Source organism: Odontomachus brunneus, unplaced genomic scaffold (genome assembly GCF_010583005.1).
Source record: "Odontomachus brunneus isolate Ranch 3 - 2012 unplaced genomic scaffold, Obru_v1 Obru_scaffold_007, whole genome shotgun sequence".
NCBI lineage: Eukaryota > Metazoa > Arthropoda > Insecta > Hymenoptera > Formicidae > Odontomachus > Odontomachus brunneus.
In genome coordinates, this window is record NW_022639457.1 from 97987 (window position 1) to 120473 (window position 22487).

The following is a 22487-nucleotide window of genomic DNA, read 5'->3' on the forward strand; positions in this document are numbered from 1 at the left end:
ACATAACAAGTATCACATTAACAAATGTTGGCGTTTATTTTCGATATTTTGTGGAGCGCATTTTATGCACAAATACATGAGATAATTACATATTTATTTTTTCTTATATAGTTTTCTGACGATAGGAAACATTTGCTTAACTTGACGATGATTAACGCGATTAAATTAAAAATTACAAATTAGAAATCGCGTAGATTTATTATAGAATAATCTACAAATTTTTTTCATATACAGGACGTCTCACTTTAAATAAGCTAACTAAATATCTCGAGTTAGTAAAAGTTGTATTCGTCATTGTTAAATAACTCCTAAACTATTGGAAATAAGTTATACACTTCTTAGAAATTTTCTGCGCAGAATTGAATGATTTTTTTAGAATCTACTATAAAAAGTATTAGCTTCTATTTGAGAAAAAATAAAATTAATCTCTATAATCTTGGCGAATGACTGTAGTTAAAATTCAAGGTCATTGCCCTTTTTCTTCTTCAAAACCTTATAAATTTTGTCTAAAACATTTTTGTCTGCCGAATTTAGTTTTTGAAATATTCAGCTGACCTGGTTAAAATAGAATATCCTGTATAAATTCATTTGGAAAAAAAGTGTGTTTTGTGAAATGTTTAAGTTGCTAATTTCAAAATCTTTAATATTTTAATGTCCAAGGGAAATTTATGAAAGTTACTCAAACACTTACGTCGAAATATTTACCGTATTATGTGATCAAATTTCTGTCGGATTTCCATCTCACTTCGATCTAGCGGCTTAAATGGTTCCTCATTAAGTTTGTTAATTAACGCTGCAACGTCCTCGTAGCTTATCCACATGAGAAACATTTTGTAGCATGCAGCAGTTACGGTTATCATCATATTCAAATTATCGGTAAAGTCTTCGGCATTGTCGATGACCAGAACCATATCCAGAAACTGAGTCATTGAGAAAGTATATAACATGCTGATTACATATAATCGATAGATGTTGTAAGCTACACGTTTTGGCAGACTAGTCCACGATTGCGGCCGCAAGCATCCAGCAATCATAACAATTGTGCACGTCAATTTTAGGACGTGCATTCTTGGCGTCAATGTTTTCATTTTCGAGATAACACTATGGAGTAAGGAAAGAGGCTGAGGATTGAGGAAAGAGAAATGAACGCTGTGTTATATTCAGTTATATTGCGTGTCAGTCAATGAAATTATTTGCACGAAATCTCGATCGCAAGTCGAACGTAAATAAATGATATTCACGATTTCACGAAAGAAAACATCTATAACTCTGCGGAGAGATTCTCGACGATATTCGCTGTCAATTATATTTTTACTTTAACTAAGCGTTTCCTTGTATCTTCGTATCCTCGTATCTTCGTAATATTGTGTTTGTTATTCAAGTAAAATATGACCTGTAAGATAATGGACACATGAATAGACTAAAATAATCCATATGCAATTTGTATCACACAATAGGATGAAATAGAGCGTTATTTTAACTAGCAAAAACACGAAGTAGAGGAATGAAGAATGGAGCAATTCTTGAGAAGTTCCTTAATAGAATATCATTTGCAAATGATAGTCGTGAAATTTTTATACGTATCATTTGTACGTCCGCGACTCGACAGAACTTGGCTTCTCGTACATCCATTGTCGTTTGTTAGAATATGCTATTATTATGTGTCATTATTACGTATCTTAATGCACGAGTCATATGACCACTTCCTTCTTATACACTCAGTGGGTCTGTACCATCGATATATACTGGTCGTCTTATACGGTCTCGCCTATATCATTTTTTTAAATCACTCTTGATAAACAAGTGATAAAATATTGTATTTATTATTGTCACTGCTACAGTTTCATGATATAGTACGTATCATTCTTCATCAATTCCTATACTGATAGTGTATATGTTAAAAAAATGTTTGTCGCAAACTTATACAATATCATAGCCGAATACTTGGAGATTTGCTAATGGGATCTATTCTTTCATACCCAGGTATTTCTTTACGAGATATACGTAATCAATAACAAGTAATGTATTTCTAAAAAATATAATTTTCTTATCATTTGATCCATTAGCTGTAATTAGCCTGTAATAAGCCACCACCGTGATAGGCTATTTTATACAAATACATTGCTTTTAATTTGAATTCGACAATTATTTTTACACGTTGAATCTTACTTTTAGATAAACATTTTTCACATATGCAGTCTCCTTTTACATAATTTGAAGTACATTATATATTGAATACGACGCTTTAAGAAGCTGTAAATATCAATATCATTAAATTTTTCTTGAATATACTTCATAAACAAAGTAGTGATCGACTTTGAATCATGCGAAAATTAGAAGTATACCTCATAAAAATCTATTGATAAAGTCGATCACCGTCGAAATTATATTTATGTATCACCTTTCCAAAGGACTCGAGGTTCATCGTAAAAATATGAGCACTGGAAAATTCGATAGGGATTAGAGAACGGTTCATAATCATTATAAGATTTTTTCTCATTTTCTTGTCTAATACCAGCCAGTTCATACTGAAGATCCGATCGCCAAGTTGAGTGCTCTGCAACAGAAGATACGAAACAATCATAAGTTGTTGTAATAATACCTTTACTTACAATTATAATCAAATGGTACAATATTGAAATATTACACTAAATATTTATAATTAGAAATTATTTCGTCATAGAGGAAGAAAGATGAAATAAGAATATCATAATCTGTAATCATTGTCACGGCATTGAATATGTTAATGAATACCTTTAGCTTCACTTCGTTTCCGTACCAGCAGTAGATTAGAATTTGTATTAGCATACAGTTTGTGTACAACGCCACTTCAACATACTTCGCGCTTAACTCAGTCTTCGCTAGTCGATACAAATTGGAGCATATCACGAGTGTGCTCGCTATGAATTGAACGGCAATGATAAAATTGAATTTTCTATTTATCACGCGTGCGTATCTATGAGAGAAGGATATCGTTGAATCGTTACTGAATTGAAATACATAAAAGTTTTCGTGCGAGTACCGACTTGTAGATGCGATCGTGCAGATATACGCATTCGCCGAAGTCGCTTTGGTTGCGCAGAGATCTTTCCAGCCGGCATTCCAATATCTCGATCTGGCCACAGATATGCAACAATAATCCCCAGATTATGTTATCACAGGCGACGTTCACAATGGACGCGGCCGTCAAGCTTATCAATTGATGGAAGTACGTGACACAAAATAAAAATATATCAGAGGAATAGTCATATGGTAACCATTCCCTATAAGTTAAATTTCCTCTTCGAAATTCCGTCAATATGGATGTCAAACACATACATATGCACGACGTCTCGATGATAAACGTGTACCACATAGCTTTGTTCCTGTAAAATGTCTACGATGGCTGTTAAGACTTAATGAAGTTAATGTACTATTTTCTAAAAAAAAAAGGTCAGGCTAAGAAAAAGTAAGGAAAGTACAATATTAAAGAATTAATATAAAGACTAGTAAGAGTTCGTTCTAAATACTGTAATTTTTTTATTTCATTTGCTTGAACTTCGAATTGTTTACTGGCGCCCTCAAATGAAACTATAGAGGGAGTAGTTTAATTTAAATGTCACATACTTTGCTTTTGCTAGTCTTTACATTTAATTTTTGATTTTTCCATCAAAGCTACAAAGAGAATATTGTTGAAAGTACTAGATTTCACTTCACTCTGTCTTTACGAACGTACATCAAATATTTATTCCATGTTTGCTTCGTGATACATACTGTATTAAGTTATCAAATTTCTGTCGTATCTCGATTTCGTCCGGTCCCAACGGACTAAATGGTTTCTCGACTAACGCGCCCATTATCATCTCGATATTCTTACGATTTAGCAACAGACCGAGTATCTTACAGAAAGCGATAACCATAGCTAGCATAACGTAGAAAGTGTCCGTGAAGTCGTCAGCATTGTCGACGTTCAGGACAATGTCCATGAATTGCGGCACCATGAAGGTAAATAGTAACGAGGCTACGATAATCGTATACACATTGTACACTGCTCGTTTGCAAAACGTGGAGCAGGAATTCGGTGGCCAGCACCCGGCGATCGTAAGAGTTATAAGCGGAAATTGCAAGACTCGCGTTTTTTCGTCTTCCTGCTCTAACATCAAACGAATTGCTTGTAGTAGCATGCACGTCTTTCTTTCTACTCATGCGCGAAACATAATTTTTGTAATGTATTCTTATATAGCACACTTAGTATTTATACAGTAAGTCTTATATAGTAAATCTTTAATAGAGCTTTATCATTTACTAGGCAAAAATTCGTTAGTTTTTATTCTTTCTAATTGTTAACATTTTGTTGGGTATTGTAACTCTTAATTATTTGACTAGTCTATCACTTCTGTTTAGACAAATTTGTCATAAAGGAGAAAAGTAACAAAGAGTCTAGCGACTTTTTACTTCTTGAATGACAATAATATTGAGGAGTTATTTTCACAAATATAACATCCTCATTTTCTGATGCAAACAAAATTAGATACAATACGAATTCACTTACTCATGTCGGAAAATATAATATTATGCGACTTCTCGTCAATTTCGGACACTATTAATCGAAAGCAATTTCACTAGCAACCCTAAGAAACGTCTATAGTCACGCAACGCGACTTTCTTCTGGTAACACTACTGGTTCAACTTCCCTCATCGCGTTCGGCAGCCACATAATTATAGTAATATCAAATAATCAATATCGTCCCCGATGGATAATAACACTGTTATGATACGATAAAGCATGAAACGATATCTTATACAGAGCTGTGTCCTTAAAATGCAAATTTCATACTATACAAGGAATATGGCTTTATGTTCCGATGAATTAAACAGCAATAGAATAGTAAAGATCTGTGCACAAAAGACGTAAAGACATGCACGACTGTCTCCGACCGTCGATAGACGGTAAATTACGGTGTATCGCCATGAAATCTTGATGCATGTATATAAAAAAATTTATAGCATATTGTAATTGCAGTGAAAGAAAGAAAGAGAGATAGTAGGGGAAAATTAATCAATCAATCATATTTTATTTATTTACTAGCTAACACGATGTGTGATAACAGGCACAACTTACAACAGTCAATTTTTCATCGATGATCACAGTCTGGAAAACGTAGAAACTACTGCTTTTATGTGTTACATTTCGCTTGGATTATGTTTTTTGCATTTTCTGTATTGTAAGCCGAGTATGATGTCTTGAGCAACTGCAACATGAACGTCCTTACGTATATTTTAAAATCATCGCTCCCTCATATAGCGGTAGGTATTTTTAGCGCTTCATGCGCGTTTTCCTAACAGTTTTTCATAAAATGGAACAATAACTATCAAATAAGAATCTCTATTGCAGTTACGTTACGTCAGTCCTGTTTTGTTGATTACGTACACATGCAGCTTGTGAAGATCTCGAGTTGGCAACACATGTGCATTAGATTTGCATTGTCTGCAATTGGCTTGTAATGGGTCGCTATCGTAATGGACTATTTTCTACAGGTACATTGTTTGAATTGGATAATTATCTTTACACGTTGAATCTCATTTGTAAGAACGTGTTTTGCATATATGCAGTTTTCCTTTACATAATTTGAAGTACATTATATATTGAATATGATACCTTAAGAAGCTGTAAAACATGTCAGTATCTTTAAATCTTTCTTAGCTGAATTGACAAAACAAGAAACAATCGACTTTGCCGATAAAAATAAAATCATATGGAAATTGGAAGTGTGCCTCGTATAAAAATCTATCGACAAAGTTTATTACTGCTGTAAAATTAAATTTATGTCTTACCTTCCCAAAAGACTCGAGGTTCATAAGAATATGAGCACTGGAAAACTCGATAGGTATCAAAGAACGGTTCATGATCATTATAAGATTTTCTTTCGTTTTCTTGTCTAATGCCAGCCAGTCCATGTCAAAGATTTGATCGGCAAATTGAATGCTCTGCAATAGAAGATACGAAACAAACATTAGTTGTTGTTAAATCATAATTTATATAATAAATTACTTTCTTATTTATAGCCAGAAATTGTTATAAACAAATATTGTATAATTGAAATATTACATTAAAAAATGTAATAAAAAATTATTTCGTCATGGGCAGAGAAAGACGAATTCTATCACATCATTTTACGGCATTTCGCTTTTTATTTTATTCTGTTTTATTAGAATTTTATCGTAATGTACGATACATCACGTTATCGTGCATTTAACAAAACTTGGGCAACAGCAGTTAAACTGTCACGTTGATTTTCATTAATTATATACAGGCTTAATTGATATTTGAATAACAAAGGTACGGTAAATAAATGCAACGTAATTTACGCACGTATTTTTTACTTTGTTCCACTGGCCGCATACTCAATTTTTTACAAAACCAATTAGTTGTATTTTATACATAACTAAATAAAATATGATAATGTCATAATCACTAATGATCGTCACGATATTCAATATATTAATGGATACCTTTAGTCTCACTTCGTTTCCATACCAACAGTAGATAAGAATTTGTATCAGCATACAGATTGTGTACAACGCCAACGGAATATATTTTGCACTTAATTCTGTTTTTGCCAGTCGATATAAACTGGAGCACACCACGAGTGTACTCACTATAAATTGACCGGCAATGATGAACTTGAAATTTTTGTTCATTGCGTATGAAAACCTACGAGAAAAAGATATGGAATGTGGGAACGTTGTTGAATTGAAATGCACAAAACTTCTCACGCGAGAACTGACTTGTAGATGCGATTGTGTAGATATACGCATTCGCCGAAGTCACTTTGGTTGCGCAAAGATTTTTTCAGCCGACATTCCAAGATCTCGATCTGGCAACAGATATGTAACAACAATCCACAGATCACGTTGTCGCAGGCGACATTTACGATGGACGCAGCCGTCAAACTTATCATTTGATGAAAATACGTGATGTAAAATAATATGTCGGAAGAATAATAGTCATACGGTATCCACTCTCTATAGGCCAAATTTCCATTTCGAAATTCCGTCAGCAAGGACGTCAGACCCATACTCGCGCACGTTGTCTCGATCATAAACGTATACACCATAGCTTTGTTTCTGCAAAACGTCTACGACGGCTATTAAGACTAATAAAGTTAATATACTTTTCTTTCTTAAAATTAAACGAAGAAAAGAGGAGAAATGAGAATGCTAGAAAATTAATATAAATAAAAGAAAAAATTCAGTTTGTATATCGTAATTTTTTTATTTTATTTGAATTTTCTTTGGATTAACTATATTGCCCTTAGATGAAACTAAAGATCGATCAATTTAAATATCACATACTTTGCTTTCATAGTTGTTATATTTATTTTTTGGTTTTTCAATTAAAATCAGTACATAGAATATTGTTGAGAATATTAGTTTCCATTTGGGTCATCTTTTATGAACCCATGGCAAATATTTGCTATGTCTTGCGATACTTACTGTATCAAGTTATTGAATTTTTGTCGAATTTCGATTTCGTCCGGTCCCAGCGGCTTAAATGGCTTCTCGACCAACGTGTGTGTTAACATCTCGATATTCTTACGATTTAGCAACAAGCCGAGCATCTTACAGACAGCGATAACCATAGCTAACATAACGTAGAAAGTATCCGTGAAATCGTCAGCATTGTCGACATTCAGGACAATGTCCATGAATTGCGGCACCATGAAAGTGAATAGTAGCAAGGTCACAATAATCGTATACACATTGTACACTGTTCGTTTGCAAAACGTAGACCAGGAACTCGGTGGCCAGCACCCGGCGATCGTAAGGGTTACCAGCGGAAATTGCATGATTCGCATTTTTTCGCCTTCCTGTTCTAACGTCAAACAAAATGCTTGTAGTATCACACACACGTTTTTTTTCCTACTCATGCGCGTGACAAAATTTATATGACGTATTTTTATTTGTGCACGCTAAGCTTCAATGAAGCCTTATCGTTCATTAAGCCAAAACTCATTAGTATTTCTAATTATTCCTATTGTTTTTGGATGTACGTACAAATTGTAACTATGATATAGTTGTTATAGTTGTTGATTATTCGGTTAATTTATCATTTTGACAGTTTAATATATATAATGAAATGTTATGTCATATCATATTATATCCAGGCACGATAGACCTAATTTTTTTATATTTAGAACATTATAGGGAGAAAAGAAAGTTTTAATTACTTTTTATGAACATTTTAATTACTTTTTACTTCTTGAATAACGATAACATTAATAAATCATTTTTTAAAAGTAATTTACTGATTTTCTGACGCGATCAAAATTGGATACAGTGTGAATTAACTTACTCATGTTGAAAAAAAAGTATCAAGCGATCTGTCGTCAATTTCGAACACCAATAATCGAAAACAATTCCAGCAGCCACATCAAAGAACGTCTATAGCTACTTTACGCGTCTTTCTGTTCACAGCACCACTCGTTCAATTTCTTTCTTCATGTTCGGTAGACATATAATTATAGTAACATCGAATAATCAATATTGTCCCCGATGGATGATAATACTGTTGTGATACGATGTAATGCATGAAATGATATCTTACCCAGCTACATTTTTAGAATGCAAATTGTATATTATACAATAAATATGACTTTATGTTCCGACAAATTGCAATAATTCAGTAATAATTCAGCAATAATTCAGTAGAGATATATCAACAACGTAACCCAACTATCGATAGACCGCAAATTACAGTGTATTGTCATAAAATTTTGATGCGAGTCTATCGAAAAATTTATGACATATTGAAGTTGCAATGGGAATAAAAAAGAAAAATAGAAAGGAGAACTCAATCGATCAATCATTATTTATTTACTGACTAACATAACAGGCACAATTTACAACGTCAATAATTATCAGCGACCACTACCTGGAAAACGTAGCGACAACCTAGTTTCTGTGTTACGTTACACTTGAATATTTTCTTGCATTTGCTGCAGTATATTGTAAGCTGAGTATGATCTATTGAGCAATTGCAATAAAAATATGACATTGACATTGTTACCTGCATTTTAAGATCGTCACTCTCTCGTAAGACATAACAGCGGATAATTCTAGCGTGCATGTTTGCTACCGATGTTTCCATACGCAAAATAAAATGGTAACTATCCACGATAAAAAAATCGCCACTGTAACAATCACACTGGTGTGTGTGAAGTTGACACCTCATTTTATAGCAGCACATGTTTTGACGTTAGTTTTATTTACACCCATAATAGTTCTGTAGTTTCTGATAAGTTATAACAATAGTTCCGTCGAATTAATTAAAAAAAAAAAAATAAAATTTCTAAAATATGAGGTGCCAACTTCCAGTAGCATCGCAACATTAAAAAAAATTTTTTTAATAATTTTATCTTATACGAAGTGCTCTATACTTTCTGATACGTTTTAACGAGACTTCCGGAACTTCTCACTATTTTTAAATAATTTTTAAATTTCATCGCTGGCACCGCAAAAGTAAACTCTGGTCCGCATTGATGGCGTTAAACACAAGATGCATGAATTAGATCGTGGTGAATATGAATACCGCGACATTCAGTAAAACTATGTAGACATTGTATATAATTTGTTTCATCAACGAGGTCCACGACGATGATCGCCCATCTTCAGCGACTGTGAGAACTAACAGTGTAAATTCTTATACGTGCATCTCGAGACGATTGCTAATTTCTTCTTTAAATAAGTTATTAATATTCCTCTAATTATGCTAAATTCATCAATTGTACGAAACGTTTTAACAATGCGAAATTACAAAAAAAAATTGGTTGCTTACATTCATGTGATCAAATTAAGTTAATTTGCACAATTTTCTTCATCGACTTATTTGAGTAATTTGATCCCAAAGTATGATAAAATCTTTGTCGCGTGCACGAAATAAATCAGAAAGAAAAGAGTTCTCGGGTAATTAGGACAAAGTAGAAATTTAAGAACAGAAGAGCACTTACTAATAATTTAAATATTTCTTTATCTGGATTCAGACCGGAGGCGAATGACTTCTTTTTGAAATATTCACTTCAGTACTCCGCGATAATATCGAACAAACATTGTTATTAATAATAAATGATGATGGGAAGCCGCTATACGCGAAATTTCAAACATTAACGTTTTCGTATTAAGGGAAAAAAGTCAGAATACTTCATGAGAAAACAGAAAACTTGGATTATGTCGATAGGTTTCTTACGACGATTCTTCGTCCCTAAGAGAACTTTTTCTTCGTATATAGCATTACTTTATTACTATTATAATACAAAACTCGCAGTACAGTGTCTCTTGTCGCAAAATAACAATTTTATGAATCTGTATCTATATTTTCCGGGAATGTATAAGATAAAATTACTTAATACCGAATAATTCTCGTAGAGAATTCTCGTAGAGAAGAACAAAGTACGGAAGACAAAAATACATACAAGGAAAAGACTATTAGAACGACTAACAGAAAGACTGTGTTTTATATACTACCGATTATGTTCCCGATGGATGGTAACACTGTTCCCGATAGTACTGTTATAATACGGTATATTGTATAAAACGACATCTTACACAGCTGCATTCTTAAAATGCAAACTGGATATTACACAACAAATATGACTTTATGTTTCGACAAACTTCGACAACAATAATTCGGTAGAGATATCTGGACGACGTAGTCCAACTATCGATAGACCGCAAATTACGGTATATCGTCATAAAATCTTGATGCGAGTCTAAAAATCGAAAAATTTACGATATATTATAATTGCAGAGGGAATAAAAAAGATAAACAAAAAGGGAAAGTCAATCAATCAATCATTATTTATTCACTGGTTAACATAATGTGGTAACAGGCACAACTTACAACGTCAATAGTTATCGGCGACCATAATGACCTGGAAAACGTAGTGACTACCTAGTGTTATGTTACACTTAAATTACGTTTCTTGCTTTTGTTGCAGTATATTGTAAGCTGAGTATGATGTCTTGAGCAACTGCAACAAAAATGTAAACATTATTACATGCATTTTAAGATCGTCGCTTTCTCGTAAGACACAAGGCAGCAGATAATTCTAATGCTGCGTGGGTATTCGCTACCGATGTTTTCGCACGCAAATTAGAACGGTAACTATCTATCATAAAAAATAAATCGCCACTGTAACTATCACACTGATATGGGTAAAGCTGGCACCTAATTTTTTACGTTTTAGCGAGAGTTTCGGTACCTCTAACTGTTTTTAAACTTGAGTGCCAGCACCGCACCGCAAGAGTAAACTCTGAGATGCTGGCAACTCTGGCCGACTTTTTGGCGTTTTCTGGTAATACTGCAATAGTTCCAAAGCAGATTTTAGCGAGAGTTACAGCCTTCAACTATTTTTAAATAATTTTTTAATTTCACTGCTGGCACACAAGAGTAAACTCCAGAGTTTACACAAAATTATGTGATTAGTGTCGCAAGCGCAACGGAGACTAAGCTCCGTGTCACCGTAAACGATATCCGCAGTGCTCGAAATATCGCGAAAGAGAATGTCCATGCAGTGATGGAGGGTGCAGGGTAAGTGGAAACAATCTCGCGAGCTTTCCTCTCAGCCGAGCATCAATGTCAAGGAGGTGGAGACTTGTAGAGTTTCCAAAAATATCTCGCCAGACAAGCGTCCGTATGAAGAGTGATCCAACGTGCAATGCGCACTCAAAAGGCCTCGAATCGTCACTCGCGCCGGCTTATATAGCCGCCTAGCTAAAATTTGCCGTCTAGCTAAGATTTGCTGCGAGTGACGACATGCCAAAGCCATCACCGCACTGAGAGAAAAATGTATGATATTTGGAACTATAATGGCATAGTAAAAATATTATAGTTAGGAATATAATTTTTATAGTAAATGTTACCATAATATTTGTAATATTTACAATATAAGTATAGTATAACTGACCCGTGTAAAATTTTTACCAAGAATTATAATTATTTGAAATAAAAAATATGATAAGGTGGCAAATATTGAATGGTAAGAGAAATTAACTATTTTATATAGTCAATACAATTTGGCAAATATAGGTACATGTAACTATATTCCCAAAAGGTGCTTTACCATATATATAGAGTAATAAGATGGTGACTATAAATCTGTGTTCATTCTACTATATCTTCATGTTTAGATGAACTATAAATATATGTTTGAGGCCAAAAAGAACTATAAAATATAGTGAGATTATAGTTGTTCCAACTATTTTTTTCTCTCAGTGCGCGTCGCGGCGGCACGAACTAGCGCTGACAGGCGGAAGCCTGCAACTGTTGCACAATTTTTTTTATTAATTCAATGAAACTATTGCTATAACCTATCAAGAACTATAGAACTATTGTGGGTACAAGTAGAACTAACTTGCGATGCTAAAAAATGAAGTGTCAGCTTCACACGCATTATATTGAAAGTAACGAACATGTCATACTAACGCTTACGAACGACTCGAGATTCATCGTGAGGATGTACGCGCTGGAAAATTCGATCGGCACTAACGCACGTTTCATTATTAATATCATGCCCTCTTTTATACTTTTGTCCAATGACAACCATTCTACTCCGAAGATGTGGGGGGCCAGTTGAACACTCTAAATTAAGAGATTCGTGAATTGAGATATCTCAAACAAAGTGTCCTATTAGTCTCTTTAAGTTTTCGTGGTGTTGTCCAATACTCTGCTTGTTTTCTGGGTTTGGACCGTGTCTTCATTGTGTTTGGTTCCGATGTGAATTTCGTGAACATTTCAGTTTACTTCTTCAGGGAGCAGGTTTAGATCGTGCGTTTTAAGTCGCTGCCTGAAAAAGTGAACTGAAATGTTCATGAGACAACCAACACAAGGAAGACGGCCTAAATCCGACAAAACAAGCAAAGTGTTCTACCGATTTAATTATGATAGAATTAATTAATAATCATTGATACAAATGCCGTCCTGAGGTAAAATGTACTCGAAATTTGACGTTTTGTACTTGAAGAGGACTCAATCAATTTTGCATCGATATATTTGTGGTACTTGAGAAATGCGATGATTCGCACCTTTAGTTTAACTTCATTCCCGTACCAGCAGTAAATGAGAATTTGCGTCAGCATGGAGCACGTGTACAATACGAGTGGAAAAGATTGCGCGTCCAACGTGACCTTTGCCAGTTGATATAAATTGGAGCACACCACCAACGTGCTCACAATGAATTGTATGGCGATGATCACTTTGAATTTCTCGTTCACCAAAAGCGCAAACCTACGTAGGAGAAGCGTTCTGAGATTGATACGGTAATGCCGAATCAAGTTTTGTACGCGTGAAATTATCGCGGAGAGATTTCATTTTTTACAGTTTGTTTCTCTCTCTCTCTCTCGATTCGCGTGTGTGTGATTGCTTGAAGGAACTAACTTAAATATACGCTCGTGCTGACGTACACATTCACGTAGATTGCTACGGCCGAGTGAGATTTTTCTCAGCCGACACTCCAGTATCTCGAGCTGGCAGCAAATGTGTAGCAACAGACCGCAGATCAGACTGTCGCAAGCCACGTTTACCATAGAACCGAACGTCGAGCTTATTAGCTGACGAGTGTATATCACATAGAACACGATCCTGCACGAGTAGTTATATGGTGTCCATTCCCTGTACGTTAAATTACCTTTGCGGAAATCCGTGAACAACGATATTACCGCGATACATGCGCACGTCATCTCGACTAATATCGTGTAATAGAGAGTATTGTTACTGTAAAATAATTGTACGATTTGTTACAACCGTATTCTTATTGTTTTAAAAAGAATCGATCTTCGTTATTCTCGAAGAAATTTTTGAACATTCTATATTTTATATCTAATTCTACTTTTAAACTCTTTTATCCTATTTTTTTATTATATTAGCTTCAATACATCATTTTGAACTACTTTAGAATACTCTCTAGATTTCTTCGAGTGAAAACTAACTTGAAAAGTAAATATATGTCTCGAGTGAGATTTCACTTCAACAAACTTGAGAATGAGTTTGACTTGATAATGACAAGTGCTTACTATATCGTTCGGTCGAATTTGCGTCGTATTTGCACCTCGTCAGTTTCCAGCGGGATGAACGGTTTCTCAGTGAGGATATCGGTGAACGTTCCTATGTTCTTGCGATTGACTAAGAGACCGGTCATCTTACAGCAGGAAATCACCATGGCGAGCATAATGTAGAAGGTATCCGCGAATTCGTCAGAATTGTCAACGTTGAAAATGATGTCCATCAGTTGAGCCAACATAAATGTAAATAACAGTAGAATCACGAAAACCGTATATGCGTTATACATCGTGCGTTTTCGGAACGATGTCCAGGAATCTGGTGGCCAACAGCCAACAATCATGAGAATTTTTAACGTGAGTTGCAGCACTCGCGTCTCTTGAATTTTCGATTCCATTTCCCGACGTTTTCTTGCCTCACGCAATTTGTGTAATTACGTTAGCATCTACACTGAGAAAAAAAATATCTAAGAAATAAGAAATATTTATTCGGTGAGTGCTAATATAACATATTTACTTAAATCTAAATTCTTTTGTTTAAATAAAAAAAATAATTTCTTGGGAAAAGCTACGGTTTTAAGAAGATATATATCTTCTCGCTCGAGAAAAATGTTTTTTCAGTGTAGGAATATGTATATTAGTTTAAAAGAGTAAATATGCCGTTACCGAATATAAATATTTCTTATTTCTTAAGTTTTCTTTCTCTCAGTATAATGCGCGTTCCCTCTTTTTATTGATGATATTCGAAAATTTATATATATAGATTCTCCTCACAAAATATATGTGCAAACACTGAAAAATGTGAATTGTTGCGATTATCACGGTGCCTCTCAGTCATGTTTGTTCATTTCAAGTTCAATTTATATATGTAATGTGAAATACGAAGAGAATATGCGCATAATATTATAGCCAAAATTTGTAGTGAAAAAATGTACAGTATATCAAATTAAGAAATAGTATCGAGTTCATATGTAAGATACGCTCTGTCCATAGTAGTTTCCCCGTCAACAACATTCTAAAACACGATTTCGCAAAGCTCTAATAAACCTCGTAATGTCTATAGCCATATGGCGCGGTTTTCTGACGGCAATATTGTTGGTCTAGCTTCCCCCTCGAGCAACGAGCTAACAGTTATTATCGTGAACTCGCGATGTTGTGTCCCTCACGTAATAATTCTTTTATGCCGCGGCATATGCAACATCTCCAAATGCAAACTTTATGCGACAGTATAGTAGAACAAAATGAAATAAACGTAAAGAACTAAAATCGAATATATCATAGACGGCGAATTACGTTTTACATGCATGAAATCTTGATGTGAGCCGATTCGCTCACTTGATAAATATTTAATTTTTCACTGTCAGCAGCTGCATGGCTTCGCTATCGTTCACTTTGAATTCCGACTCAGTTAATTTTATTTCCGGCATCAATTCTAACAGTTGTAATATTTGAAAAGGAATGGACAGCGTGTAAACGAAGAGTCCTTGAATCCGCTACACACGTGCATCATCCTGATCAATCGACTTTTCAGTCAAATTAATTGGTCAAGTCTTTCTAAATAATTGCTATTTATTCATTCGAACATACATTGGACATTCACACTGATTGTGATGTTTCGTAACTATCAACTATATTGGAAAACATCGCAGCAATTTATCTCTAATTTTTCATTATTTTCCTAATTACTTTTTATTTACGTCGTCTGCACCTGTTTCAGTAAATTATAAGCCGAGTACGATGTCTTGAGTATCTGCAACACATACATAAACACGCGCACACATATATGTACAGTTCCTGTAAAAACTTATGATGATCGAAATATCAAAACTACAGAGAAAAGAATACTTGAAAATATATTTGTAAGGTATAAAATTTATTTTTGTGAATAAACTTTATATTTCATAAATGAAGTGGTTCATTCACAAATATAAAGTTTATTTCAAAGAAATAAACTTTATATTTTACAAATATATTTTTAAATATTTTTTTCAGTGTAAGCTAAGAAATTAGTGTAAACAAATAGTGACTTGATTTTTCTACTAACCCCGACGAACGAATCGATATTCATAGAAAGAACGTAAGCACTAGTGAATTCGATGGGTATTAACGTGCGATTCATAATTATTAATAGATTTTTCTTAAGACTTCCGTCGAATGTTAGCCAATCTATTGCGAAAATGCTGTGGAGTAGTTGAGTACTCTGTATTAAAAAATCGTAAGAAGTCTCGTTAATCGTTCAGCCTTCTTTGCTTGATCGCACGACTTGGTTGTAGAGGAAATAGACATGTTCAACACGCGCTCACCTTTAGCTTCACTTCATTCCCATACCAACAATAGATAAAAATCTGTGTTAACATGCAGGACATATACAACAATAACGGGAGAATCTCGCTGAACGACGTTATCTTAGTCATCTGATATAAATTGGAGCACACCACCATCGTACTCACTGCGAATTGCATAGCAATAGTCATCCTGAATTCGCTGTTCAATCTCATAGCATACCTGTAAGAAAACACAACAAACGTGAGACGATGATAGCGTGTTTTGTAGTCGCTGTTCTGGCTATATCAATCGGAGAAATAAATAGAAGTTCGAATCGCAAAGATAATGCACCTTCACCGAGCAATCTAAAAAGTTTAGGTCCAACACAAATAGCCGACACGTGAGTTAATTAAGTTTTCTTGAATAGAAATAAGAGACTTTTCATGATGCCCATATACAATGAATTTCATACAATGAAACAACTAACTTAAATATATTGTCGTGATGACGTACACAGTCGCGGAGAGTGTTATGATCACCCGACACTTCGCTCAGCCGACACTCCAAGATCTCCATTTGGCAGCAAATATGCAGCAATAGTCCGCAAATGAGACTGTCACACGCCACATTGACAAGAGACCCCGCTGTCAGGCTGATGAGTTGATGCGCGTACGTGAGGCAAAATACAACTGTGGACGAGTAATAATCGTACGGTAACCATGCCCTGTACGTCAGTTTTCCTTTTCTGAACTCGGTGAATAAGGACGACAGGGTAATGCACGCGCATGTAGTTTCCACCAGAATCGTATAGAAGAGAGTTTTGTTTCTGTAAAGCGGCTATGAAAACTGTTACGTTCGCTGGAGCAATTGAATTTGAATAGAAATGCAAGGTGACGCAACATTAATGGGGTATTTTAATTTAAAAGAAAAATTAGTACACAAAAAAAATAGTTTGAGAGGATTAACCGAACTTCTAAAATTCGGTGAAATATGAACACATTGGAAAAAAGATACTTGGAAATTTGTTTGTGGCATATAAAACTTGTTTACAGAAATAAACTTTATTTCACAGAAGTTATCTTTGTATTGCGTAAACAAATTTTCAAGTATTTTTTCCTCAATGCAGAATTCCGGTTAACGCTACTAGAATTCAGTTCGAGTTAACAAGGTTTCTGATTAACGTTTAACAGAATTCTAATAACTCCACTCGCAATTTTCTGGTTTGCTTATATTTTCAATTAAACGTTTTTTCCCGTGTAAAATGTCGATGCAATAACATCGCGATAATAACAAAATCATTGTGCTTGTTATCGAGTTTCACTTCGAGTAATACTTCTCATTCTGGCGTCCTGGGATACTCACTGTATAAGTTTGTCAAATTTGTATCGGATCTTTATTTCTTCGGTCTTCGACGGTCTGTATGGTCTCTGGACAAGCACATTGGTTAACGTATCGATGTTACTGCGATTCACCAGAAGACTGAGCATTTTGGAGCACGACACTACTGATGCCAGCGTGGCGTAGAAATTCTCAGTGAAATCGTCGGGACTGTTGACGTTCCAAATAATGTCCAAAAATTGCGACACTAGAAAAGTATACAATAACACGACCATGGAGATCGTGTATGCGTCGTAGGTTATTCGCATGTATCTCGAGGACCATGACTTCGGTCGCCAGCATCCGACAATTGTGAGAAGTTTAAAAGTGAACTGCAGAACGCGCATTTTCGAGTATTCCCTGAATTCATTTATACGTCAGTTATGGAAAAAAAATTAGGAAAGAAACGAAAAATTGTAATTACGTTACGAATGAATGAACTTCTATTTTTATATTTCTACATACGTGTAATTCGTTTCACCGAAGTTCCTCACGTTACGTTTGCGATCGTTCATGCGAAAGACTCATGTGACAACACGCAAAGTGTTTCAGGAACTTTTACTTTACGCAATATTTCTGGAAATTTCACAGTGTCTTTTCATTATGAGATAAAATAATCAAGAAACGTCGGATGAGACAATTTACAAACAATTGACGATCGTGAAATGTTCGTCGTGAATTTCCTCTATATTCCTTCGTTTGTATTATTATCGTAATGTCAGTATTATTATCGTAATGCCAGTATTATTATTATAATATCAGTATTATTATCGTAATATCAGACTTGCATCATTCCTATTGTAGGAATATTCTTTTATTCAGTTTAATATGGCTAGTCTCTTTAGAAATTCAACTTTCATATGCTGACATTCGGAAATAATATCAATTTCTTTCCACAGATGCGAGACAGAAGTTGAAGAACTTCTACTTGCTGGACGAGAAAGACTGTACTTCACCATCGTGAAATCTTAATACGCCTTATTTATTTCATTCCCCCCACTTTACCATCGTAATTCAAGTCGTTCTCTACATCTCGACTATAGCTCGGCCTACGATCGTAAAAAGTTAAAAGTATTTCGCTTTTCATTGATACACTTTCCACGTTATCGAGCAGTTGCCGCGTGTTCTTCTTTCTCCTTATCGTTTTAAGATGCTGTTTTTTTTCAGCCTACAGTATTTAGTTAGAAAAAATACGCCCGCCGAGGAAAAATGCAATTAACACAGACATTAATAAACGTAACGTAGTAACGTCGTTCGAACAGTTTTCCTTTATTTTCCTAATAACGGTATGTAACATAAATGTCACTTGTCGGTACTATATAATTGCAAAAATTCAATATTTCGTGTCTTCTCCTCTTTTATCTCTCTAGACTTTTGATTTTGCAGTCTGGATGGCACGTTAATTTTATCAGTCTTTTACATGTGCTGAAGCAAGTTTTAAATCGAATACATGTCCTGAGCATCTGCAATTAATATGCGCATTTGTAATGTCGCTTTAGTTACGATCACTGATATTTCCACGCTCGACTTCGTCGATAACGATATTTGGCCGGACATATAGTGTGTAATTTAAATTTGATATTGCATAACAATTTGTCCAAATATTTTCGAATAATACATTAATCAATAGTCCGATCGTTACATTAAACTCAAAGTAAAATCTATCAGCGAAGTCGAGCGTGATTGCATATTGCACTCTCTTCATATTAATACCCATGAAAGACTCGAGGTTCATGGGAATGACATAAGCGCTAGTAATTTGAATAGGCACTACCGTGCGCTTCATTATTATAATTAGAGAGTTCTTCCTGTTTTCATCCAGTGCCATCCATTCCATCTCAAAAATATTGTCGATTAGCTCATAGTTCTACTTGACATACTTGAAAGATATGTATTGGCATAAAAATCTATTGTATTCTATAAAAATGGAAGGAATGATATTCGTACCTTTAGCTTCAGATATTTATAAATGTTCAGATATTTTTTCTCAGTGTAGAAAAATGTAAGAAAAATTTTATCTCGCATAAATTCAAAGATTTCTATGTTATGATAATTAACAAGATGAATATTATGATAATTTTAACAATATGAATACTTTTCTTCTTTGATAATTATTGTTTACCGATACTTACTCTATGTCTTTGTCAAATTTATACTGAATCTTCATTTCGTTTGATCTCAATGGTCTATACAGCTTTTTCGCCAGTATATCGAGTAGTGTGATGATGTTTTTGCGATTTATCAGCATGCTGAACAATTTACAGCAAGAGATGAACATGGCGAGCAGTACAAAGAAATTATCAGAAAAATCCTCTATTGTCCGCTGTCAGAACTATATCTATGAATTGCGACAACATAAAGCTGTTCAATACGACGACCATCACGATCGAATGTACATTGTACGCCACGCGTTTATACAAAGAGCTGCAGGAATCTGGCCGCCAGCAACCGAATATCGTCAGAAGCTTGAAGGTAAGTTTAAGAACGCGCATCTGAAGATCGCGGTTTTCAGTAACGTCACGTAAAACAGACGGCAGCACTTACATATTTTGAATAATCAGTTCTTACATTAATTGTCAATTGCTCTATTCTAATATTCTTTTTTATTATACTATAGATATAGCTATAGATATTTCTATGACCATAATACAGCCAGATGAATATCCTGTACATTATTTGTATTAGCGACACGTTAAGTCATATTATGCACTTTAGATGATAATAACTGATAAGTACATAATAAGAAAGATAATAACTTCTAAAGAGACAGAGATATTGACTGATACAAGCGTTGACGGATCGTATAACGTTGCGAATGGAATTCAGTGGATGCGGATATATTTCGCGTAGTCGATAATTATATTATTCATTTCACAAAAATCATTTTTTCATGAATCATATATGCAACATAGTAGCAAAAAGAGTTCGTACAACTACGCGAAAAAATAACGTTTTCAAATGCAATAATGTTTTCAGTAGGAAGACGGTACGGGAAACACAGGATGAACTCGTTGAATATTGAATACAGTCGACCACGATCTATTATAAAATATTACCAATATATGGACCAAAAACCCGCAAATAAGATTGTCGCAAGCAATGTTTAGGAAAACTGTCTTGGTCAAACTTATGAGCTGATGATGGACGAATTGTGCTTTCACAGGAACGGAATATTATTGTTCTGTATATAAAAAATATCACTTTGACGGTGATAGTCAAAGAAACGCGGAAACGTACTAGCGATATTAAGTGAAGTAGTTTATTGCAACTCTAATAGATTAGCAAGCTTTATATAACATGGATATGGAAAACGTTATCAGCAACAACGGTTCTATTATTCGCCTCAAACACTCGAATCTTGCGCTTGCTGAAGTATATTGTAAGTTGAGTATGATGTTTTGAGTAACTGTAATAAAAGCAAAATCGTTTATGGTCATATTTTCAAAAGTACGACTGGACTCAATATTTACATTTTGTATTGAAATAAAATATTCATAATTTTTGCATACTAACAGTCACAAACGACTCGAGATTCATAGGAATAACATAGGCACTAGTGAACTCGATGGGCACAGTGCTGCGTCTCGTGATTGTTAACAAGTCCCTCTTCACACTTTGTTTCAGTGCGAACCATTCTATTTCAAAGATATTGTTAATCAGTTGCAACCCCTACGACCGTGAAAACAAAAGACGCCGACTGATATATAAACTGGCAAAATCAGCGGAGCGCAAAGAAATGAAGATACGCACCTTTAACTTGACTTCGTTCCCGTACCAGCAGTACAGGAAGATTTGCGTCAACATACACGACATGTACAAACCTAATTCAACGAACTTTGCGCTTGTCTTGCTTAATTGATACAAGGTGAAGCACACCACCAACGTACTTACCATGAACTGAAAGGTAATGGTGAATCTAAATTTCTTGTTCATCAGATGAGCAAACCTAAAATCAAACATCTCGTGATTTGTGTGATGACTTATTGATAGAAATACCGATAGATATGGTGACAGAAAATTATGAGATTTGAATTTAAGCTAGTAGTCTTAATTCGGAGACTAGTAGTCTCCTTTAATGCACCTCGCTATACGAGTGCAACAAGTACATTGTATTATTTGAAGTCATTTTTGCAACTCGATACAGTACAGCAGCTATAGAAAACATGATTTTTGTCAATATTAATATTAATGATAATAAAACGAACTTGAATATAAGATTGTGTTGTATAACGCAGTGGCGAAGCATTTCTGGATCGCGTACGATCTGTTTCAAGCGGTAATTCAGTATTTCTATTTGGCAGCAGATATGTAGCAATAGCCCGCATATGAGTCCGTCGCAGGCAACATGCAAAACTGATCCGACTGTTAGGCTTATCAACTGATGAAAATACGTAATGTGAAAAAGCATCGTCGACGAGTAGTCATATGGTAACCATGCTCTGAACGTCAGCTTTTCTTTCCTATAGTCGGTACACAACGACGCTATCGCCGTGGACGCACACGTAATTTCGACCAGAATCGCATAATGCAAAGTGTTCGTCCTATAAAAGAGCTGCGGACGGTTTTGCTTTTCACTAAAGGCTTAAATACGTTATACATAATATCATCGTCACGTTACTATTTTTTAGTACTTAAAAAAAATGTTTTTAATGATATATTGGTTATTTTATATGTCAGAACTATTTTTAAAATCTATTAAAAACTCCAAAACTTCTCTCAAGAGACAAACAGAAGTGTGTATGTATATGTATATGTATATGTATATATATATATATATATATATATATATATATATATATATATATATATAT

General features: G+C 34.6%; 7 protein-coding genes across 7 annotated transcripts in view; all 7 read right to left on the reverse strand.

Moving 5' to 3' along the window:
* Nucleotides 1–484: 484 nt before the first annotated feature.
* LOC116853856 lies at nucleotides 485–1135 on the reverse strand. Its single transcript, XM_032835135.1, has one exon. It carries the CDS (start codon nucleotides 1086–1088, stop codon nucleotides 702–704), a length of 387 nt encoding a protein of 128 aa, XP_032691026.1. The 5' UTR covers nucleotides 1089–1135; the 3' UTR covers nucleotides 485–701.
* Nucleotides 1136–1822: 687 nt separating this feature from the next.
* On the reverse strand, nucleotides 1823–3362 carry LOC116853861 (odorant receptor 33a-like). Its single transcript, XM_032835139.1, has 4 exons — nucleotides 3027–3362; nucleotides 2755–2956; nucleotides 2402–2557; nucleotides 1823–2253 (listed from the first exon to the last, which is right to left on the reverse strand). Exons 1-4 carry the CDS (start codon nucleotides 3353–3355, stop codon nucleotides 2206–2208), a joined length of 735 nt encoding a protein of 244 aa, XP_032691030.1. The 5' UTR covers nucleotides 3356–3362; the 3' UTR covers nucleotides 1823–2205.
* Nucleotides 3363–3716: 354 nt separating this feature from the next.
* LOC116853990 lies at nucleotides 3717–4163 on the reverse strand. Its single transcript, XM_032835415.1, has one exon. It carries the CDS (start codon nucleotides 4161–4163, stop codon nucleotides 3717–3719), a length of 447 nt encoding a protein of 148 aa, XP_032691306.1.
* Nucleotides 4164–5599: 1436 nt separating this feature from the next.
* Nucleotides 5600–8687, reverse strand: LOC116853854 (odorant receptor Or1-like). The gene is made up of 6 exons (XM_032835133.1): nucleotides 8336–8687; nucleotides 7477–7855; nucleotides 6769–7107; nucleotides 6493–6694; nucleotides 5815–5967; nucleotides 5600–5647 (listed from the first exon to the last, which is right to left on the reverse strand). The coding sequence occupies exons 1-6, from the start codon at nucleotides 8337–8339 to the stop codon at nucleotides 5600–5602; spliced, it is 1125 nt and encodes a 374-aa protein (XP_032691024.1). The 5' UTR covers nucleotides 8340–8687.
* A 2265-nt stretch (nucleotides 8688–10952) lies between these two features.
* Nucleotides 10953–15101, reverse strand: LOC116853991 (odorant receptor 46a-like). The gene is made up of 6 exons (XM_032835416.1): nucleotides 15082–15101; nucleotides 14050–14445; nucleotides 13415–13750; nucleotides 13063–13264; nucleotides 12464–12619; nucleotides 10953–11009 (listed from the first exon to the last, which is right to left on the reverse strand). The coding sequence occupies exons 1-6, from the start codon at nucleotides 15099–15101 to the stop codon at nucleotides 10953–10955; spliced, it is 1167 nt and encodes a 388-aa protein (XP_032691307.1).
* Nucleotides 15102–15594: 493 nt separating this feature from the next.
* On the reverse strand, nucleotides 15595–19924 carry LOC116853992 (odorant receptor 46a-like). Its single transcript, XM_032835417.1, has 7 exons — nucleotides 19809–19924; nucleotides 18682–18725; nucleotides 17772–17884; nucleotides 16787–17136; nucleotides 16338–16539; nucleotides 16079–16234; nucleotides 15595–15784 (listed from the first exon to the last, which is right to left on the reverse strand). Exons 1-7 carry the CDS (start codon nucleotides 19922–19924, stop codon nucleotides 15728–15730), a joined length of 1038 nt encoding a protein of 345 aa, XP_032691308.1. The 3' UTR covers nucleotides 15595–15727.
* Nucleotides 19925–21019: 1095 nt separating this feature from the next.
* LOC116853993 (putative odorant receptor 92a) overlaps nucleotides 21020–22487 on the reverse strand; it is a 12571-nt gene continuing 11103 nt past the window's right edge. The window contains exons 9-11 of the mRNA XM_032835418.1: nucleotides 21427–21622; nucleotides 21190–21345; nucleotides 21020–21082 (exon numbers count right to left, since the gene is read on the reverse strand). Coding sequence (XP_032691309.1) covers nucleotides 21020–21082; nucleotides 21190–21345; nucleotides 21427–21622 — 415 coding nt within the window. The remainder of the gene's footprint in view (nucleotides 21083–21189; nucleotides 21346–21426; nucleotides 21623–22487) is intronic.

Excerpts from the sequence above, each read along its gene's own strand:
- LOC116853854 (XM_032835133.1), bottom strand. Across the intron at positions 6,695-6,768 it reads CTACACAATCGCATCTACAA|GTTTTCATACGCAATGAACA; the intron begins GTCAGTTCTCGC and ends TTTTTCTCGTAG. Across the intron at positions 5,648-5,814 it reads ACCTCGAGTCTTTTGGGAAG|CTTCTTAAGGTATCATATTC; the intron begins GTAAGACATAAA and ends CATGTTTTACAG.
- LOC116853856 (XM_032835135.1), bottom strand. The coding sequence starts at position 1,088 with ATGAAAACATTGACGCCAAGAATGCACGTCCTAAAATTGACGTGCACA.
- LOC116853990 (XM_032835415.1), bottom strand. The coding sequence starts at position 4,163 with ATGCTACTACAAGCAATTCGTTTGATGTTAGAGCAGGAAGACGAAAAA.
- LOC116853861 (XM_032835139.1), bottom strand. The coding sequence starts at position 3,355 with ATGTGGTACACGTTTATCATCGAGACGTCGTGCATATGTATGTGTTTG. Across the intron at positions 2,957-3,026 it reads CTGCACGATCGCATCTACAA|ATACGCACGCGTGATAAATA; the intron begins GTCGGTACTCGC and ends CTTCTCTCATAG. Across the intron at positions 2,254-2,401 it reads ACCTCGAGTCCTTTGGAAAG|CTTCTTAAAGCGTCGTATTC; the intron begins GTGATACATAAA and ends TGATATTTACAG.
- LOC116853991 (XM_032835416.1), bottom strand. The coding sequence starts at position 15,101 with ATGGCTATAGACATTACGAG. Across the intron at positions 13,751-14,049 it reads AAATTCGACCGAACGATATA|TAACAATACTCTCTATTACA; the intron begins GTAAGCACTTGT and ends ATTATTTTACAG. Across the intron at positions 11,010-12,463 it reads ATCTCGAGTCGTTCGTAAGC|TTGCTCAAGACATCATACTC; the intron begins GTTAGTATGACA and ends TTTTTGTTGCAG.
- LOC116853992 (XM_032835417.1), bottom strand. The coding sequence starts at position 19,924 with ATGCTGATAAATCGCAAAAACATCATCACACTACTCGATATACTGGCG. Across the intron at positions 16,540-16,786 it reads CATCACGACAATATATTTAA|GTATGCTATGAGATTGAACA; the intron begins GTTAGTTGTTTC and ends GTTTTCTTACAG. Across the intron at positions 15,785-16,078 it reads ATATCGATTCGTTCGTCGGG|ATACTCAAGACATCGTACTC; the intron begins GTTAGTAGAAAA and ends TATGTGTTGCAG.